Raw genomic sequence first — 17928 nt, 5'->3', positions numbered from 1 at the left:
CGAAGCCGTAGAAGCGCGGGTCGATGGAGAGTTAAATACCTTACGCGAGTTATCCGGAGGCTCTGCAGAGCGGCACTTGCCGAAGTCGAAGTGGGACGTCTAGGGACATTCATATGCTCACCACGACGACGACCATCGATCTTCGAAGGCAGAAGAGGTGATGGATCTTGAACGGCACACACTCTGACATCACGACATCATTGATGCTTGTCTGAACTGGCAGACGACTCTTTAAAATGACAGATTACGAGCGAACCATATTGGAACATTACAAACTGCCAACTCCATATCCTGTAGAATGGCCTGCCGAAAAGGATCTAAGTGATGGTTCGGATGCAGATGACGACGACAACTCGAGAGCCCTGCGTTTGCAGGAGATGAAAAAGCGCAGATCCAGGTTTTCTGCCTTGGAACGGGTTGCCAGTGACAGACGAAGTCTTGTCCCAGGATCACAAAAGACTGACAATGGGATGGAGAACATGGTGCAGAGAGATGAACCTGATCCTCTAGGTTCTACTGATAGTGTTGTTAGAGTCCTAAGACAGCTGGGCCTGCCAATACAAGAGGATCCAGTACTACGTTTGTATACCCTTATAATACGTAGGGTTATACCTAACAAAGACCAGGTAATAGATTCCTCTTGTCCTCTACGACATTTTCTCCGTCCCTATTCCTCTCCCAAGTCCACGCGAATGCATCTACGCAGGACCTCCTTCAAGGCCTGGATGTACTGTCAAGATCCATTGATCAGAAGTCCGCTTCGTTGAAGGTCTTGGTGGAATCAAATTTCGAGCGCTTCGTTCGCGCCAAACAGACCATCGACAATGTATATAGGGAGATGAAATACCGGGGAGCAGAACCTCCTGCTGCTCGAAATCGGCCTCATTCTCGCCGTACCAGCAGGAACAGCTTCCGAGCGAGTCAGGGTAATCAAGTCGCTATGGCGAATCCTGCTTTGGATAACAGAAAAAAGAACGCTTTGACAAAAGAAAGCGAATATGGAGTTTTGGGAATTAAGACCCCTCTCCTCGATGTCTCTGCGAAGGCCGAAGAAGTCTGGGGACCCGCATTAGGAGGGCGGGAAAAAGAGGATAGTCTAAAAGCTATGTCTACGACTGTCGAACGATACAAGGAATTCTACGAATGTAGCGGAGCAGTAACTGACGCCATCAAACGAAAAGACTATGAGACACTCGTGGAGGAATATGCAAAGGCGAGGCGCTTTGCAGATGATGCAAAGAAACTCACGGAAGATTTGGGAACTTCCTCTCCGACTGACTCTCAAATTCGCAAAATTCTACTGGCGGCACGTCTATGGCATGATGTTGAGGAGCAAATTGAAGACTTCAAGCGTGATATCTGGCGGAGGCTTATTGCAACGCAAAACGTTTCCCTGAAGCCAGAGGGGAGCATTGGTAACCCACCAGACCAGCATATGGAACTCATCGGTATACTTCTCGAGTTGGGAGTAACGGACAACCCAATCTGGGTCTGGTTGCTCAGCCGTTATGACCATTTGAAGAATAAAATCCAAATGACCTCAGATCGTTCCAAGATGGAAATCGAGATAATACGACGCCGGTTAGCATATAGCGAGAGACCATCGCCTCAGACAATAGCTTCTCATTTACGGTCACTAAGTCGACATACGGCGGATGAGAAACCTGCTTCTGTGGATTCCGCTGAGGTCATCGAGCTCTGGGAGAAGATGAATTCTTTCATTAGCGGTATGCTTTCGCCCCAAGGGATCCTTGGAGAAGTATTGGAATTCTGGCAAACCGTGCAGAGCTTCATAGACGGACAAGCACAGAAGGCTTTGCCGGTGGGGATAAACGGGGAGTCTCAACGACATCATAGACTTTCGAGTCAAGGCACAGCCGACTTGCAGAAAGGCACAGTTGAGCTAATAGACATGATCCGGGAGAGTATATTTCAATTCTTTGCTGATCCCCCAATCGACGATATCTCTGCCTTATTTTCGCCATTATTTAGTCCGAAGGCCCCAAAGACCCCAGGCACTGCACAATTCACACCTACCTCGTTTCGGGGGTTTAATATTGACCCCAGTAACCTTCCACCTCCTTCTCCAAAACGAGGCGAGGCGTGGGAGAAATTCGCTTTTTGGCCGCCATGGTCCAACTCGCTCAGTGGAGTACACTATCTAGCAAAGTTTCTTGCATTGGTTGGAACTGGTGCCAGTGAGATGGCCGCGGTTGGTCCCGTGGGCAACGGGGATGGGCAAATTTTAGAACGGCTGAGGACCCTTGTTGGCAGCGCAAGAGAAAGATGTGTCACAGCAATATGTGCAGCTTGGAATAGGGATGCTGAGAACATTAAGGTTTTGGAGGATTGGAGACGATCACCCGAAAAGCGTGATCTCACCCGAATCCCTTCTTATTTTGGCGCTTTTGAAGGAACCATTTTGACGGGAATGCAAAAGATTCTCTACATGTCCGACGCGATGATAAAGCCAGATTCCGTTGATGTCGTCCTTCCGCCGCCAGCAAAGTTACTGCAAATGGTTCGGAGCCAGTTTGTGACGACTCTATACAAAGCTCTGAGTGGAATGGTCGAAAACGCAGAGAAGACTGTCAAGAAGGAGGAAGATGACTGGACAACAGATGCTGATGGTCTCGCTAGTCCTGTTGCAATGATCATGGCAACTAGTATTGGCGCTGGGACCGTCAACGCCGGCGATAGAGTAAGTTACACACCCTATTCTGCAAGCCCACGGCTAACAGTAAATAGAATGTTCGCATGCTCCTAACACTAAGCAATCTCCAAGCCCTGCGAGTAGACGTAGTTCCCAACTTAACCACCCAATTCGAGAACGCCTTCTCGGTCAAACTTACCGAAGAAGCGAAAACTATTCGCGATGTGCTAGGCCAAATAGACGCCCGGCTTTTCCAATCCTACACCCGCCCCGCCGTGCAAACAATCCAAAGCATAATCCGGAACGGCATATCCGACCCGAACTGGGCGCCGGGCCCGAACGAAAAGCCCAAAGAAGCCCGCCCTTACGTTTATGAAATCCTTCTCTCTCTTGTCCTAGTCCACACGCAAGTATCCACCACCGCCTCGGTCCTCACTTCCCAAGTACTCTCTTACCTCCTCGAACAAGTCTCGCGGGAACTGCTCGAAGCTTTCAAGCAGCGCCAGCGCTACACGCTCCCCTCTCTCATGCAAGCGACGCTGGACGTCGAGTTCGTAGCGCAGACATTGAGCCAATACACCACAGACCGAGCGAGCGAGATGCAGAGCCAGATCTACCAGGAGCTCGACAAAGGTACAGACAACGATGCGCGCACGAAGCTACAGAACGAGTTGCCGGAGATGAGAGCGGCGCTCAAGAAGTTGAGGGAGAGGAGTCGCAGCGAGTTCGCTTGCTTTAAGAAGGCTAGGTCGAGGGGGGAGCGTACCCCCGGTGCTACGCCTGTTTAGGCTCCGAGTGCTGATCGAGCGTCACTGGAGCATGGGAAGGAATGGGAAGAGGAATCGTGTTAGATGTGTGGAATAAATTTCTGCTTTTAATCACTCGAGGATCTTGAATCTTGAACTTTCATGACTGACTGGCTGGTGGATGTAATTTGAGATTGTACGATGTTAAGTTGTTTATGATGCAGTTGAGCAGGATGGATAGTGTATCCTAGCTAGATAATCGAGAATAGGGGAAGAGAGGATAGCAATTTAGCATCTTATAATAGCATACGATGACTTCACAGATAATGGGAGCTAGGCAGTTATTTGTCATTCTCATTCATTCGTCTTAATCTGTCTATAAGCATCCCCCAACATGCACATAAGAAGGTCGTTAATCATCGGTCGAAAGGAAAGGTGAGGTGAGGTGTGCTGACAGGCAATAGATAACATCGGCGAGCGATGAAAGCCAGTCGGAGCATCTCGGATAGAGGTATGAGTTATGAAACAATCTGATCCCTCTGTATGTGCAATGAAGCCTGTTATGGAAATATGTGCAAGAGGCACAGGCCTATCTCAGAGGATGCAAGGAGAAAACAGACGAAGAGAATAGCAAAGCAAGCAAGTTGGCCAACAATCACGCAAGTAACGCCCCTATCCACCCACCCGTCAGTGATCTATACCCTCGAACCCCGTAGTTCCAGAAACCGAATTCCAGAACACCGTGGTATAGACAGCCGGAGAAACGTTATGCAATGAAGGACCTGGTCGTTATTGTGCAAGGAGAAACGCCACCGATTCTTGGTTTCCTAATACGCCCGTCCATGAGAAAGGAAAAGCATGAAGAGAAGAGAAATCGTCGTTTTGTTGGATGGTGGACTTTATCAAGCGGCGTGGTCCATACTGGGAAACAGCCGCCTTGGACGGCATGCAGCATCTCGTCTAGATACCCAATCGACAAGAGGAGTATGGTATCGTGATATGTCGAAGGAGGATAAATGGCTTGAGGTGGCCTATACAAACTGGATATAAGCCTGCGAGACGATAGCCGGCGCTCAATCTGAGAGATCGCCAGCAGTCAATGAACCAGAATTATGTGTTCGAAAGCAGTAGCTTCGAGACGAAGCGGAAGTCGAAAGAGTTAGAGTTGCTCTTATCGAAGACGAAGTTTGTTTGTTGGTTGAGGACATGGTTATCTACAGCATGTTAGCTATGCCACTTTAGATTTCGATCTGCCACTTACAGTTGAGTTGGCATTTCTCGAAATATTGGCTTGCATTCGAATCAGCCTCTGTACCCATAGTCCCGTCCGCCTTCTGGTAAGTCTTCGGGAGAATTTTCCTGATCCTCAAGAGCATCTGCAAGAAGTTGGTGACTTTGTCACCTTGAGAAGTGAAATGACTAGGCTGCTTATCAAGAGGCCAGCGAGCTTTAAACTCGTCTTGCTCCCAACACTGGAAGAGCCAGGTGGACTTTTCAATACAGTGTAAGAGAATGACAGCAACGAGGAAGTGCGCAAATGAGCCTGTCGATTTTGATAATAGAAGATCCCTCTCCACGTCATTAATGACCGTCTTACTTAGCTGTGCCGCCTTTTTTTCAGCCGCAGCTTCAAGTTGTAAGACAAGTAGGGCATATGTCTTTCCATGAAGTGTCGGATCAATCAAAGGACCTTGACCAGGTTGAGTTTCAAGATCAGTTCTCTCTGAAAAGTTCCAGCCACCGCCGTCAACAAGGATGTGAACGCTGGCCCAGAGATCCAGGACACGTGTCAAAAGACTGGACCATTCGCTCATGTTTTGAGTAGAGAGTTCCAGGGCAGTAGTCAAGGTGACCTTTACAAAATGCGACGTCTCGTTGTCGATAAATGTGGAGAGCATTCTCTTTGTGTACGCTTCCAACTTCAGTGGGAGATCATCATTGTCGTCATCGAGCATTCGAACAGTGGCAGCAGGAAAGTCACCGCTAAGGCCTGGATCAATGTTTCCTTCAACTGGGATTTTCTGTCCTTGAATTGCTTTGAAAGTGGCGTATATGCCTGTATGGGGATAGTGTGAAGCATCGATATGGAATGGGGAGTTGCTGAATTTGACCTGGTTTTTCTGGCTATTTGAGTCGTGCCGTGCAAGGATCGAGTGTAAACCCAAAGCATACATATCCAGGATAGTGTCAAGTCTGGTACGGATGCAGGGAGTCTTCCATAGACGTGCAGCCTCGATACCTTTGCAGGTATCGCAAGGATCCCCGGTGGAGCAGTTTTTCTTGAGCATTCTGCACCGAATGCAAGCGCCAATTTTTCGAACCTCTTGAACTTCTTGGCGACGTGAATTGTCAAACTTTCCTCGAACCTTCGGCTTGTGAGGCTTCTCCCCATTGCCATATTCTGTACTGAACTCAGTCGTCATTGGTCCACTCATAGTAATCCGAGGGTAGGAGCTAGCTGTTGCAGAAGTTCCTTGCATGCTATTGGTGACGTTCGGGTCGGAATACAAGTTGCTGTCCATAATCCATTGCCCATGTTGATCATGGGGCTGAGAGAAAAAGCCATCTGACATGCCGCTACCAGCCGCATTGAAATCTTGCTCCAGAGATCTGGATTCTGAGACATGCCTGTTGGCAGCGTCCGATAGGAGCTGACGCGAATCATCTGCAAGGAGTTGAGGGTCAACCATATCTGGAATGAAACGAGCCGCGGCTTGTGCAGCTGCCATGGAGCTTGCCGCCATGGCAAGATTTGGCGATGCAGAGCGCGAGTGGGATAAATGAGGGAAAGTTGGTTGTTGAAGAGTAGCTTCATTCTGCTCTCTACGATTTTGCTTTTGGGAAGAAGCTATATGGATTAGCATGAGAAAGGAATATGGGCCGTCAAAGCTTACTCTTCCTGCCTCTTTGAATATGTTGCTCGTAGCTGAGCGGCGGGTTGTCTAGGGTGTACTGCTCTCTCACTTCAAGCTGTTCCTGCTTTTGTGGATCAGGTGTAGATCTAGACTTCTTGCCATCCGGATGGTCATTGGTACCGATCTGTCGTGATACCTCTGCCAGAGTCTCGAGAGCAGTCCAGTTGCGAGTACCGATAGGAAGCTCGACTGTGGGACCGTTCAGTTGTACTTCACCGTTTTGATTGCGAGCCGCATCGCTGGAGAATCCGTTCAACTCAAGCAATGCCTTCTGCCTATCTTGCAAGGATATACCAGGGCACTTCTTCACAAGATGTGTGGTCAAGCTATCGATCCGTCCCTTCGGAAACTTCTCACCGCATGACTTGCACGTATGTTGATATCGATTGCTCGAATCGTTAAGTTTCGCTCCTCGTTCGAAATGTTGAAGAATTAACGCTGCGGAAGCCCATGGAAGTCAGCAAAGAGAGCCTCGAAGTGCGGTTTGCTGCTGATAGAGTGGAGGGAAGATGTAGAGAGGGGGGAGTCGAGTCGACGGTCTCGAACTGGAATTGAGACCTCAAGATCGTCGCATCAATAGGGAAGACTGTGAAAGGACATACCATTTGGTTTCCGACCCATGATTATCAGTGTACGTATGTCGACCGCACAGACAGAGGTTGTAGAGCTGGGTTGGTTTGTTGTTCTTTCTTTGGTTGCTGCGAAAGATGGGGAGATCGATGACCGGGTTGGGAAGATTGTGCCCGTAGTATTTCTCACCGAGCTCACCGCCCATAGCCCTGAATCAAACGCTAAGTCTAGCGAATGGCGCTAACGGATATAGTAACTAGTGTTGCTGTTAGTGCCGCTTGGAAAGTATTACGTCAGTGAGCCGCCACGCAAGTAACGCCACAGACCACAAGTAAACCACGTGAATATCGTCGTGTCTTATTCTGTGTGTTTTACAACTACCTAGGTACTTCTTTAGATACTGGCAGCTATCACGCATATTGCAGAATTAGATCTCTGGAAATATTCAGTTTGGCTTCCAGCGTATTATATATTTTGGTCAAGATTGAACTGTCTTCTTATCTTTGCACAGTGACAGTTCTGGACGTTATATTTTCACGATGGCAGATAGCCAGTCTGAATTATTGATAAACGAAAGTCTATCTATAGTTTTCAAAGGTTCTTGTTGATAAAACATCATTGCTCCTCTGTACTCCCACTAATATAAACAACCTATTCCGATTCCCAGGTGCTCAGTCCAAGTACAACGAACGCCTCATTAATTCCCGCTTTCCCATCCAGCTTTTGTATCCCTCACCAAACCTGAGCAGGAGTACTGTACAACAGCTTACATGCACTCGCCATCAAGGCATCACACACGTTTCCCCCCTCCTTTTTTGACTGGCGTCAAAACCCCGCAAATCCCTGAGACATATCAAGCGGCCACGGCCAACCTTCCAACAACTCAGGCGGTAACTGGAATTGAAATTGGTCACCGGCTGTATGGTTCATCCCTGCATTCATGTTATCAACACCACCTGTGTTTGAAAAATCAGGTTTAAAATCAAAATTATTGGGCGGCTGTTGGTACAAGTTTGCGCCGCCCGGTGGAGCATTGGCTTCCAGACTCGGATCGATATTCGGGTTCGTCGCTGTTGTTACGGCAGGGAGGGGTACCGAATTTGGGTATGCAGGGTTAGGCAGAGAAGAGGAGGCGAGCTCCTGTTGTCTTTGCCTGTTCATATAATCTTCGATCATTCCGATCTGGGTTCGGATACGGGAGGCAGCACCCACGGCACGTGTTATGCCGGTCTCGAGGGAAGCTAGGAGGTCGGCCATAGCCAGTCTGCGATGTTGTTAGAGATGCTATTTTAGTATCAGGATCAATAACTTACAGTACGTCTCTAACTTGTAGATATGAAGATTCCGACAGTGGGCCCTCAATAACTGAGCCAAGGATGGATCCAATGCCAGCCAAATGGTACAAGAGCGGAGCCGAAATGGCCCTTAAGAAAATGACAGGGACTTTCGCAAACCCATCAAGGAACTCGCGCGCAATAGCACACTTTTGATCTACTGTTGCATCTTTAGTCGTGAAGAGGATCATGCGCACGAGTTGCAGCGTTGCAGTGATATTCGCAACTTGGAAACTAAATTTATCTTCCAAGCCTCCCTTCCCATTGTCGGGCATCGGTTTCGCTTCTTTGAATCGCTGGGGCAGCGCTGCGTGCATTTCCATCACTTTGTCGAGGACTACACTTTGAACTGGACGTTCCCTGGCGAATAAATCACCGGGAGAGAAAGGACCAGAATGTTGTTTGGGACGACTGTGGAATTCATCCACTGCGTGTTCCAAAATGCGGTAGAGCTCGGTGGTGAAATTCCAGCCATGGAGCCATGATATCGGATTAGTGATGGCTTGAGAAGGAAAGGAGGGGATAAGTGCATTAGGAGGTTGATAGCCGGCGTCAAATAAGAACTCATCATCCACCTCGCTGGGATAGCTGACTTTGCACTGAGACTCACGGCAGCGGATTATGCTGCCCCATATTATAGAGGAGAAGACTTCGAGGGTGTACATGGACCAAAACTATACAGTGTTAGGCACTAGTTGAAAAGGAGGGAAAGGGGAGGTATTTACCAAGCGCCGCCGCACCTCAATTTCAATGAGTCCTATTCCCTTGGGCCAATTCTTTTCGTCGTGAAGTCCATCCATGGCCACAAGACTGTGGTAGAGGCCTAGATATTGATGCATAATGTGGATTTTCCCAACTTGAATACCATAAAGTGCCATCATGGCACAGGTACGCAGCCAATCAAGGCCACGCATGGCACTCAAGTCCTGTGGAATGGCTTCTTTTGCTGCAGCAAAGAACGATTCGGATGATGGAACCTTGAAGTATTCTGGGTCCCAGCGGCCAGGAAACAATGCCCCATCCCTTGCTCGTGAAGAAGCAAGAGCACACATTGCCATGACATCCGCAAAGAACGCATGATCTGTGAGGTAGTCTCGGTTGGCTGTCCGCCGAAGCATAGTTGGAGTATGGAAGAGAGGGAAGCTACAAAAGTCAGGCGCCAAACATGAACAAGATCTCCATGAGGAGAATATACGACATAGTGAAGGGTTGGGATCACGTGGAAGACCCGTGGCAAAAATCACGGGAACGAGAAGCCCAACGACAACGACATATGATCAGGAAAAGGAAAAGACGCAGTGAACTTACATAGGATAAACGACCTCAAAATATACCTCCACAAGATTCCGTATCTTCTCCTCGTTCTCCAAGACCATTGACCTCCATTTCTCTGGAATAAAGAATTTGTCCACAACATTGAAATTCCCATTCCCTTCAACAATGCCGTTCAGCTCCAGAAGCAACCGAGCATCACTCTGTCCATCATGTGAACTCGATCCCTCCTGACGTGACTGTTTGGCGTTCCCACTTTTGATCCCGCGCTTCTTCGCAGGGCGGTTATACGTACAACTGACTCCAAAGTCCAGACAGTTCTGACATCGCGTCGAATCTTCCTGACTGGGTGTGCATCTTATGCTTCGCTTGTGGCAAAAGTCGCAGGCTCTTGATATGCGCCGCAGCTTTCGAGGTCTGGGCTGCGATTCTGGATTTGGAGCTTGAGGCAATTTCGCGGGCCTTGGCGCGAAGGTGACGGAATTCTGGTTCATCTTGGTTCGAGAGGAGATTGAGGATTAAGACAAAAGAGATATACGCAGCAGTGATGTCGAATATTCCCAGAGAATACCAGGATCCTCAGTGATAAGAAGCGCTCTGATCCCTGGTTTCCATCTGGAGCAGAGTTCAGTGGTTTGATTATCAACTCAAGTCCGCGCCGGTAAACACGTGATGTATTGCGCGCGGCTCTGGACTCGATGGGAAACCTTGCTCGACAGCCCGTGGCTATTCCCCTACAACCGGCCGTAACTGTTTCGTCTGTGCAGACAACACCCCCTTGTGTAAGGAAAAGGGCATCAATTGTTGTTCGAATTCTCGACCTTTCGTGGCAGGGTTCGTTGTCGTCGATGTCATTTCTAAGTTTTGAATAAGCTTGTTATGTAATCATGCAAGTACCGAGCGCCGCCAGAGATCCACCTGAGCCACTCTTGCTTTTCTCACGCTTTTCCCTGGGGCAGGTGACCAGAAGCACGTGTGGCTACAGGCAAATGCTCTCGTCAAAATCTGATGTCGAGTATTATCGTTGATGCTGAGAAGTGTCCCCCTTATAGTTATGGAATTCCGAGGGTTTTCAGAGCCATGCGATGCAGTGATTGGTCTGCAGGGCATTAATGCAGAGACTAATGATCGCTACTTCACAATATGCCGCCCTGCGGTATCTACGGAGTAATAATGTCCGATAAAGCCATGACCCAGAAAAAAAAAATTGAAAAGGAACCAAAGAATGTAATAAGCAAAGCAGGCTTATCCTTCACATTATTGCAGCAAAAATAAGAATAGTACAAGCTTACAAAAGGAGACCAAAGGCAATCAGTTCAGTAGGGGCAGGTTGCTGGGCTGGGCCAAGTCCAGCTTATCATCTGGGCTTCCCCTTTCCATCGTGGCGCCATATCGCCTTCTGGGTAGTCTCATCAGTCGGTCTGGAATGCATGATATGTAAAGGAGTATCGTTCTCTTCCTCCAAAAACTCTTTGATGGCTTGTGCTGCTTTCTTCAGTTCGTAAGGGGCCTCGGAAATTGACTTGTCTTTTGATGTCTTCCTCCTACTGCGCTCTTTCGAGAGTTCCCAGCCTTCTTCAGCAGGTGCCTAGTTAAGAGTTGAAAATATGTCGGGATATTGAACTTCTAGTACAATTCTCTCCGCAATGCGAAGCGCCAGTTTCTTGCATCTCCGTGTCAAAGTAATGTAAATCAATTGCATGAATTCCTATATCACGTTGGACCCAATCCCGAATCCGTTGAAGAATCTCGATTGAGTCGAAGTGCTCCTTCAAATGGCTGTTGAAGAACGTTGGTTGCTTGGCATGATTGCCGCATGGATCAGGTTTGGAAAGGCCTGCCGCTCCAGACTTGTAAATTTTTTCTTCGACGCTGTTGCTGCGATTGAAATACCTCATAATTATTTTGGAGGAGTCCGTACCCGAAATCGTCGTAACTTGTGCTCGTAGCCTTCGGCATTGTTGACTTCTCATGTTGCGTGCGAAGGCTATAGGGGGTATCTCATCCGAAGTTCGAACCGTGAAAGCAGTTGCTGGGGGGTTTGTTCGTAGCTCTCCCAAGAATAGTGCATGTACGTTATTTTGAATGGACGCATCGGAGGTTTGTCGAGTACCGGCCCTTCATCTCGCAGCCACGGATTTCTGCTTTGATATCTGGGTTCCAAAAATAAGGACCGCGGCTGACAAACACGCCCATGGAACGGGAATTCCTCGTGCAAGGATAGGACAAAAACCTAGCAATTGTAGAATAAGTCGAATTGTAGACAGAATCGTCATGTACCGGTAGGGTAAGACCTAATTCTGGGTGAAGAATGAGCGAGGCAATTCTCGAATAAGGACAGACCTCTTCACCGAGAGTGGTTGGGAAGAGACAAAATATCGTCTTCTTGTCGGTTTACTCAAAGGCCAAATCCGAGCAAAAAGACGCCACCATCAAATCTAGCTGACCGTTGCTATATTTCTCCCAAACCTCGTGGAAAGACTTCTGTGACCGATAGAGGTCTTGAAAGAAACTGCGGATGCTGAAGGCAAGATCCACCTCCGGTTCAGTCTCGATTTCGAAACATTACCCCGCTGGGCTTTCCCAGTGTTATTCTGTTTGGTGAAACCTCATCTGCTCAGGCAGATCTGTTGCGGGAACCTGTGTTGACTTTATGGGACCCTGGGCCAGTTCTGCTTCCATTCATGCTTTGCCCTGGTCGATTTCCCCAGAGAGTCGTCGTGGAGTCGGGATATTCCAAGATTCGTGGGTGTTCGAGACCCAAGATGCAAAGGCCTTTGTATCATCCTTATAGCATTGTAGCTTCCAACAAATACTTCTGGTAACATTTTCCTGAAACTATCAGCGAAATGCCATTCGCGATGGAATAGAATAAAGGTACTGAGATACTCCTCGTTCTCGGCCCGTGGATGGATTCTTATAATGCGATAGAAAGAAGATACTGAGGTATTTCTATACTCGCCGCAGTTTGGGATAGCTATTCCGCAAGACGATTTGACGGGAAAAGGCAATGTAATCAAAACGTTGGTACTGCAAAGTAAAGTCCTCCCTGACTGCAGCCCTCGTGCCTCCCATTAAAGCACAACCATAGCAGAATCTTCCTTGAATACCTAGGTATGGCAGGCCTTGGAACATATAACGAGTCTGAAAAGTTTAATAGTAGCACTCTCATTGAGCGTGAGGTACTTCAAAGATCAGCGGTCAAAAAATTGGTATTGAGGCACTACCTTGAATTGCTATTTCAAGGCGTGCACGTCCATTTTCCTTGAAATAGACTATCAGCAACCGTAAGACACCTTCTCTCTCTGGCTGCTGTTTTATTTTCAGTTTGAGGCGCAAAAAAAAGGGGAAACTGCCTTTCTCAGTAGGAGTGTGAACTCCTGCTTTGCTTGCAAAGCGTGCCAAAAAGAATTCCAAGAAGTGCGGGAGGGTCTCCGCGAACCAAAAGATACGCAAAACAGTAGGGCTCAACCGGGATTTGAACCCGGGGCCTGTCACATATGCCTATTCTGAAGAATAGTGAACTTTTTACAGCCCGAAGCGACAATCATACCACTAGACCATTGAGCCATGTCTACTTGATGGTGTGTTCTGCTTACAAAGCATGTTAAGAAAGGTTCGACAAGGGAGTGCAAAGAAAAAGATTCTGCAGAATGAAAGAGCAACAAAAGAGCAAAAATGTTGGGGCTCAACCGGGATTTGAACCCGGGGCCTGTCACATGTACCTATTCTAGAGAATAGTGAACTTTTTAAAGCCCGAAGCGACAATCATACCACTAGACCATTGAGCCTGTCCCGAATTGGCTGAACCAATCGTATTTTGTTTGAAATTTCGATATTTCGGCTTTTAACAACAACTTTTCAGAAAGCTGTCTAGTTCGCATCGCTCAGAGCTGTAGACTTCTAGTAGTTTATTTCATTATACCAACAGTGATTGAATTCTAGAAGCTAAGAATATTTTCAATCATAAAGATTATTGAACTGCAGTTATATGTACGTGAGTTAAATTACCTACACTCTTTGTACAGACTTTTACTATCGCGAGAGGTTATAGATATACCCCTGAAATCAGCGATGATTGTGTTTTTCTTGTGAGTCTTATGAAGCTGTTATGAAGTTGGTGTTATGAAATTGAATCTATCTGTTACAATTATTTATCTCTTCTTTTCCACAAGCTTCATTATAGCATCGACGCCTGCCTGCGCGACCTGCACATCTTGATCATCATTGATGGGGAAGTTGTCGGGGCCATTGGTTGCAGTAAGTCGCCCGGAGGAGACGACGACATTTCCTCTCTCCCCCCCCCCCCCCAACAACAAAAAAGACCAGGTATTTACTGACGATCTAGGCAATGGAATGCCGGACCGGGATGCCGCCTGGAACATACATAAACTTGCCATCGTTGCCATTATTGATGCCATATGCAGCACCTCCCGGGTATACAATGTCCTTCCAGGTGGAGGTCGGGGCGTGATGTCCTGCCGCCGTGTAGGCTTTGCTCATGCTGATATCGATGCATGTGATTTTGCAGCCGGGCATGCGCTCGAAGTGCAACAGGTAGGTAGTATGATCGACAATGGCGATGTTCATGGGGCATTTGATCGCGTTTGCTTTGGCCCTGCATGCCTCGGAGGCGACCTGGGCGGCTGCGAGGGTAAGGCTTGCGGGGCGGGTGACGACGGGGGCGCTAGACATCTCGTCGGTTTGACTGATGGCTTGTGAAAGGGCGTTTTGTACGTTGTGGAAGAGGAAAGCCGTGGTGCTGGATATTTGTTGTATACAGACAGTAACGAAAACAGTCAGTATACTATGGGCAGTAAGTAATTGAGTTGAATTGACAATGCTACCTCTACTCTGCAGTGATATGTTGGTTATATAAAGAGATGCCGGAAATATCAAAAATGCTTCTACGTAACCAATCTGGATGCCCTAGAGTCTACAATGATAATAACTGTAGAGTTACGTCAACCCTCCTAGGAGGACTTTAGTTTCAACAGTACAAATCAATTGACCCCACTGTATATGTGCTTCTTCAAGATTGCTGGGTGCTGTGTGGTAGGATATAATGATGCATGGATACTCGGCCGATAGCCTTGACATCACAAAGTATACTTGACGTCTCTGCACTCGTTGACATCTCTACACTCGTTATCTCTACACTCGTTGACATCCACCTACGAAAACTCCACATATGTCTGTAGAGACTGTACTTGATGTCATTTAAGGAAATCACCATCATTACTATATCTCGCAATGCCCTGGTCATTACATTCCGACTTCGAGTGGTGTGGTTGGATGTCGCTCAATTTGGCTCTTTAGAGGTTCGGGATGCTGCGGTTACAAGTAGAGCCGACTTCAAGGACGCGTACACTACAGTGTTCTGTAGCACGCATAAAGGAGGACCGATATTTCTACCATGAAGACCAAGTCCTACAGTTTGAGCGTCATCGTCCCAATCTCCCCTCCTCACAATGCTACAATGCCTCCTCACATAGCGGATGATCTGATCCAAGTGACGAGTCGGGCAAAGTGCACGCAATCACACTTGTGAGCACCAACACTTTCTTTCTGGTTGAACCATTTACCGCTTGCTGGATAGGAAGCAACAAGAAGAACCTAGGAATCAGCTTCAGGATTGTCGCCAATAAGGCCAAAAGACATCAGCCAGAACAATGGTTGAAGAAAAGTTTAAAATGACACTGTTCAGGAACATAGCTAATGGGAATGAAGACCGGTCCAACTACGCTCATTATCATACAACACGGCCATTGAAAAAGGCAACGCTCCAATGACATCTTTCCTCTTCGGCCAGAAACACTTTCCCATCTCCAATTCTCTCCTTTTTGGAATCTTGCCTAGTTACTACGGCCGTAAGCAGCGTCAACCTCCTTCTTGTACTTTTGCAAAATGAGCTTTCTGTTAAGCTTTTGCGCCGAGGTCGTGAGGCCCTAGATCGATTAGTGTTTTATGATCAGATAGGGGGTTAAGGTCGCCTACATTTTGAGGATTCCATTCTTCGTCCGCCAATACTACACCTTCAATGATTTCAATACCAGACAACCCACCCTGCTTCCCAGCCTGCTGCAGCTCCTTCAGAATGGCATCTTGCACCTGCCGGTTGTGCACCAAGTCTTCCATTCCATTTCCTTCGACGCCAATTCTTTCTGCGAGCTTTTTCAATGCTGGTTCAGCTGGGACAATGATAGCAATTGGCTTTGCACGTTGTGTATCCGCATACACGCAAATATTGGCAACAACCGTCGCGGCACGATAAACCGATTCAAGTTTCTCCAAAGCGATATACTCGCCATTCAAAGTCTTAACCAAGTTTTTCTTCCTGTCAATTATCTTGAGATGGCCATTCTTGTCCCATTCTCCAATGTCACCTGTCTTGAACCACCCATCTGGGGTAATAGCTTCTGCGGTCTCTTTCTCATTTTCATAGTAGCTTTCCAGAACTGGCGTGCCTCGGATCCAGATTTCACCTTGTGGGTTGGGTTTGTTTGTGGCGTGGTAGCCGGCCTCGGGGAAGTCGACTAACTTGATCTCGATACTTCCTGGGATATTTCCAAGGGCGTCATCGGTCCATTCCATGGGATCCGTGAGTGCACCCATCGCAGTGGTCTCAGTCAACCCGTAGCCACCGATCATAGGTGTGATAGCCATAGAGATGAAGCGTTGGGTGTCCTTTGCAATCGGCCCACCTCCATTCATGCAAATTCTTAATCGGCCACCAGTTGCTTCCTTGACCTTCTTGAAAACAACCGCATCCAGAATACCAGCCCCAGGAAGGCCGTAGTGTAGTAAATTGTTTTTAGCCCAGAGCGCGGTCCAGAATAGGCTCTTGACGAGGGTACCACCAGAATTGACCTTGGCGACAATGCCCTTCTTGACCGTCTCCCACACCGCAGGGACACCGACGAGGATGGTCGGTCTTAATTCTCGTATATCACCCTTGCAGTTCCTGACAGACGTATCCGACAGTGTCTTTGGGTTTCCGTAACCCATAGTTCCACCCCAGTATATACAGGCATTTTCGAAGACGAATTCAAGAATATGGGCAAGAGGGAGATAGGCCAGAAGAACATCACCAGGACCGATGTAGGGTTCAACGATAACACTGACACCGGCAACTAAAGAAGTCAGTACTAGGGATTACAAAGGATTTCAGGACTCGTACCTGCTGCTACGACAGCCTTGTGCTTGAGCGGCACACCCTTTGGAGGACCGGTCGAACCAGAGGTATACATGATACAGCAGATATCTTCAGGGCTCGGAGGAACCATGTCGACTGGATTGTCCTCTCCAAGCTTGCGAAGCTCCTCAAAGCTCAGAATTGTGAGCCGGTCATGAGCCTTCTTTAGAAGATCGATGTTCTCCTGCTTGACATCATGCTGGCTGTTCCAGATGACATACTTGATTTCCGTAGCTTCCTTGAGCGGCTTAATGAGCGTAGGAAGAAGGTGAGGATCTAAAAAGATAGCCTTTGCCTTGGTTGCTACGAGAGAGTGTTTGAGACCCTCCTCCCCGAGAGTATCGTAGGCAGTAACAATAGGCATAGATTGCGAGGCAGCCCCGTGTGCGCTTGCTAACCAGTGAGGACCTGTTGCAGCAAAGATATGTACGCGGTCATCCTTTACCAAGCCCAGCTTCCTGTACCCGGCGCCAACTTGGGTGATCAATTTTTCGTAGTCGTGAAAGCTTAAGTACTCGTAGCCACCAAGCTCAAAGTATGTCCATTGCTTGTCAACTTCCTGCTCCTTGCCATCTATTGTCTTTTTCACCTTCTTCGTCTCATGGTGAGTCTTCAGGAGCTTTCGCCATCCTATAGCTTTCGCGTTGCCAAACTTCTCGGAGCCACGCTTAACGATGTCGAGGACGGTCGCAATATCTTCGGATGGGCGATCTTTCAGCTTGTTGGCAGTCAAAGGATTTCTTCGCGGAATGGTCTCGCCATCGACATGCTCATACCCGGGAGCTTCGACACTGAAGGGGGGCTTGTGGTAGATCTTGGGCTGCACAGTGGCGTTCTTGAGAGACATGATGGATGTGCTCGTTGGGAAGCTCCAGCAGCACAGCTTTGGGAGAGGCGGGAGTAGAATCACAGGGTCGATGATCCGAAGAGAGATGAAATAGAAAGTATGATGGAATAGGCTTAGACAGTATTTCCAGGCAGTGGAAATGCAGATGTTGACCTCTCTGTCTTTGTGTGTTTTGGATTGGATTGTTTACTGGAGGGTTGGGGTGGCATCGTCATACTCGTCAACGAGGCAGCCAAAAAGGCACTAGAGGTTCGACCCGGTGAAGACCCCCGAGCAGAGAGGCAGAGCACCAGCCGGAGCACTCTACGTCCCCTGTGTCCCCTGCCTACAACTGTTGTACTCCGCAAGGTCCGGAGTCGCAGCGCTTACCAACTTACCAAGGGACGACCAGGTCCT

The 17928-nt window shown here is 48.0% G+C and overlaps 5 protein-coding genes across 5 annotated transcripts; 1 reads left to right on the top strand and 4 right to left on the bottom strand.

Moving 5' to 3' along the window:
• Positions 1 to 33: 33 nt before the first annotated feature.
• Positions 34 to 3738, top strand: M430DRAFT_134086 (hypothetical protein). The gene is made up of 3 exons (XM_024862330.1): positions 34 to 579; positions 627 to 2701; positions 2749 to 3738. Exons 1-3 carry the CDS (start codon positions 237 to 239, stop codon positions 3439 to 3441), a joined length of 3111 nt encoding a protein of 1036 aa, XP_024724156.1. The 5' UTR covers positions 34 to 236; the 3' UTR covers positions 3442 to 3738.
• Positions 3739 to 4428: 690 nt separating this feature from the next.
• Positions 4429 to 7041, bottom strand: M430DRAFT_203903 (hypothetical protein). The gene is made up of 4 exons (XM_024864285.1): positions 6917 to 7041; positions 6294 to 6752; positions 4661 to 6247; positions 4429 to 4613 (listed from the first exon to the last, which is right to left on the bottom strand). The coding sequence occupies exons 1-4, from the start codon at positions 6933 to 6935 to the stop codon at positions 4510 to 4512; spliced, it is 2169 nt and encodes a 722-aa protein (XP_024724155.1). The 5' UTR covers positions 6936 to 7041; the 3' UTR covers positions 4429 to 4509.
• Positions 7042 to 7709: 668 nt separating this feature from the next.
• On the bottom strand, positions 7710 to 9984 carry M430DRAFT_25341 (hypothetical protein; the record flags this gene model as incomplete). The annotated part of the gene is made up of 4 exons (XM_024865228.1): positions 7710 to 8148; positions 8198 to 8892; positions 8944 to 9361; positions 9527 to 9984. The coding sequence occupies 4 exons, from the start codon at positions 9982 to 9984 to the stop codon at positions 7710 to 7712; spliced, it is 2010 nt and encodes a 669-aa protein (XP_024724154.1).
• A 3660-nt stretch (positions 9985 to 13644) lies between these two features.
• M430DRAFT_47997 (hypothetical protein) lies at positions 13645 to 14185 on the bottom strand (the record flags this gene model as incomplete). Its single annotated transcript, XM_024867971.1, has 2 exons — positions 13645 to 13698; positions 13856 to 14185. 2 exons carry the CDS (start codon positions 14183 to 14185, stop codon positions 13645 to 13647), a joined length of 384 nt encoding a protein of 127 aa, XP_024724153.1.
• Positions 14186 to 15345: 1160 nt separating this feature from the next.
• M430DRAFT_134073 (hypothetical protein) lies at positions 15346 to 17781 on the bottom strand (the record flags this gene model as incomplete). Its single annotated transcript, XM_024862329.1, has 3 exons — positions 16671 to 17781; positions 15488 to 16623; positions 15346 to 15438 (listed from the first exon to the last, which is right to left on the bottom strand). The coding sequence occupies exons 1-3, from the start codon at positions 17530 to 17532 to the stop codon at positions 15346 to 15348; spliced, it is 2091 nt and encodes a 696-aa protein (XP_024724152.1). The 5' UTR covers positions 17533 to 17781.
• Between the last annotated feature and the right edge of the window lie 147 nt (positions 17782 to 17928).

Source organism: Amorphotheca resinae (assembly GCF_003019875.1).
Source record: "Amorphotheca resinae ATCC 22711 unplaced genomic scaffold M430scaffold_2, whole genome shotgun sequence".
NCBI classification, from domain to species: domain Eukaryota; kingdom Fungi; phylum Ascomycota; class Leotiomycetes; order Helotiales; family Amorphothecaceae; genus Amorphotheca; species Amorphotheca resinae.
Note: the sequence above shows the minus strand (reverse complement) of the source record. Positions and strands in the feature narration are given on the sequence as shown.

What these genes read in the sequence shown, in the direction of transcription:
- M430DRAFT_203903 (XM_024864285.1), bottom strand. An exon ending in TATTCAAAGAGGCAGGAAGA is followed by an intron (nt 6,248 to 6,293) that starts GTAAGCTTTGAC and finishes TAATCCATATAG; the next exon opens with CTTCTTCCCAAAAGCAAAAT. An exon ending in CGAGAAATGCCAACTCAACT is followed by an intron (nt 4,614 to 4,660) that starts GTAAGTGGCAGA and finishes AACATGCTGTAG; the next exon opens with ATAACCATGTCCTCAACCAA.
- M430DRAFT_134086 (XM_024862330.1), top strand. Translation starts at nt 237, where the DNA reads ATGACAGATTACGAGCGAACCATATTGGAACATTACAAACTGCCAACT. An exon ending in ACAAGAGGATCCAGTACTAC is followed by an intron (nt 580 to 626) that starts GTTTGTATACCC and finishes AACAAAGACCAG; the next exon opens with GTAATAGATTCCTCTTGTCC. An exon ending in CCGTCAACGCCGGCGATAGA is followed by an intron (nt 2,702 to 2,748) that starts GTAAGTTACACA and finishes AACAGTAAATAG; the next exon opens with AATGTTCGCATGCTCCTAAC.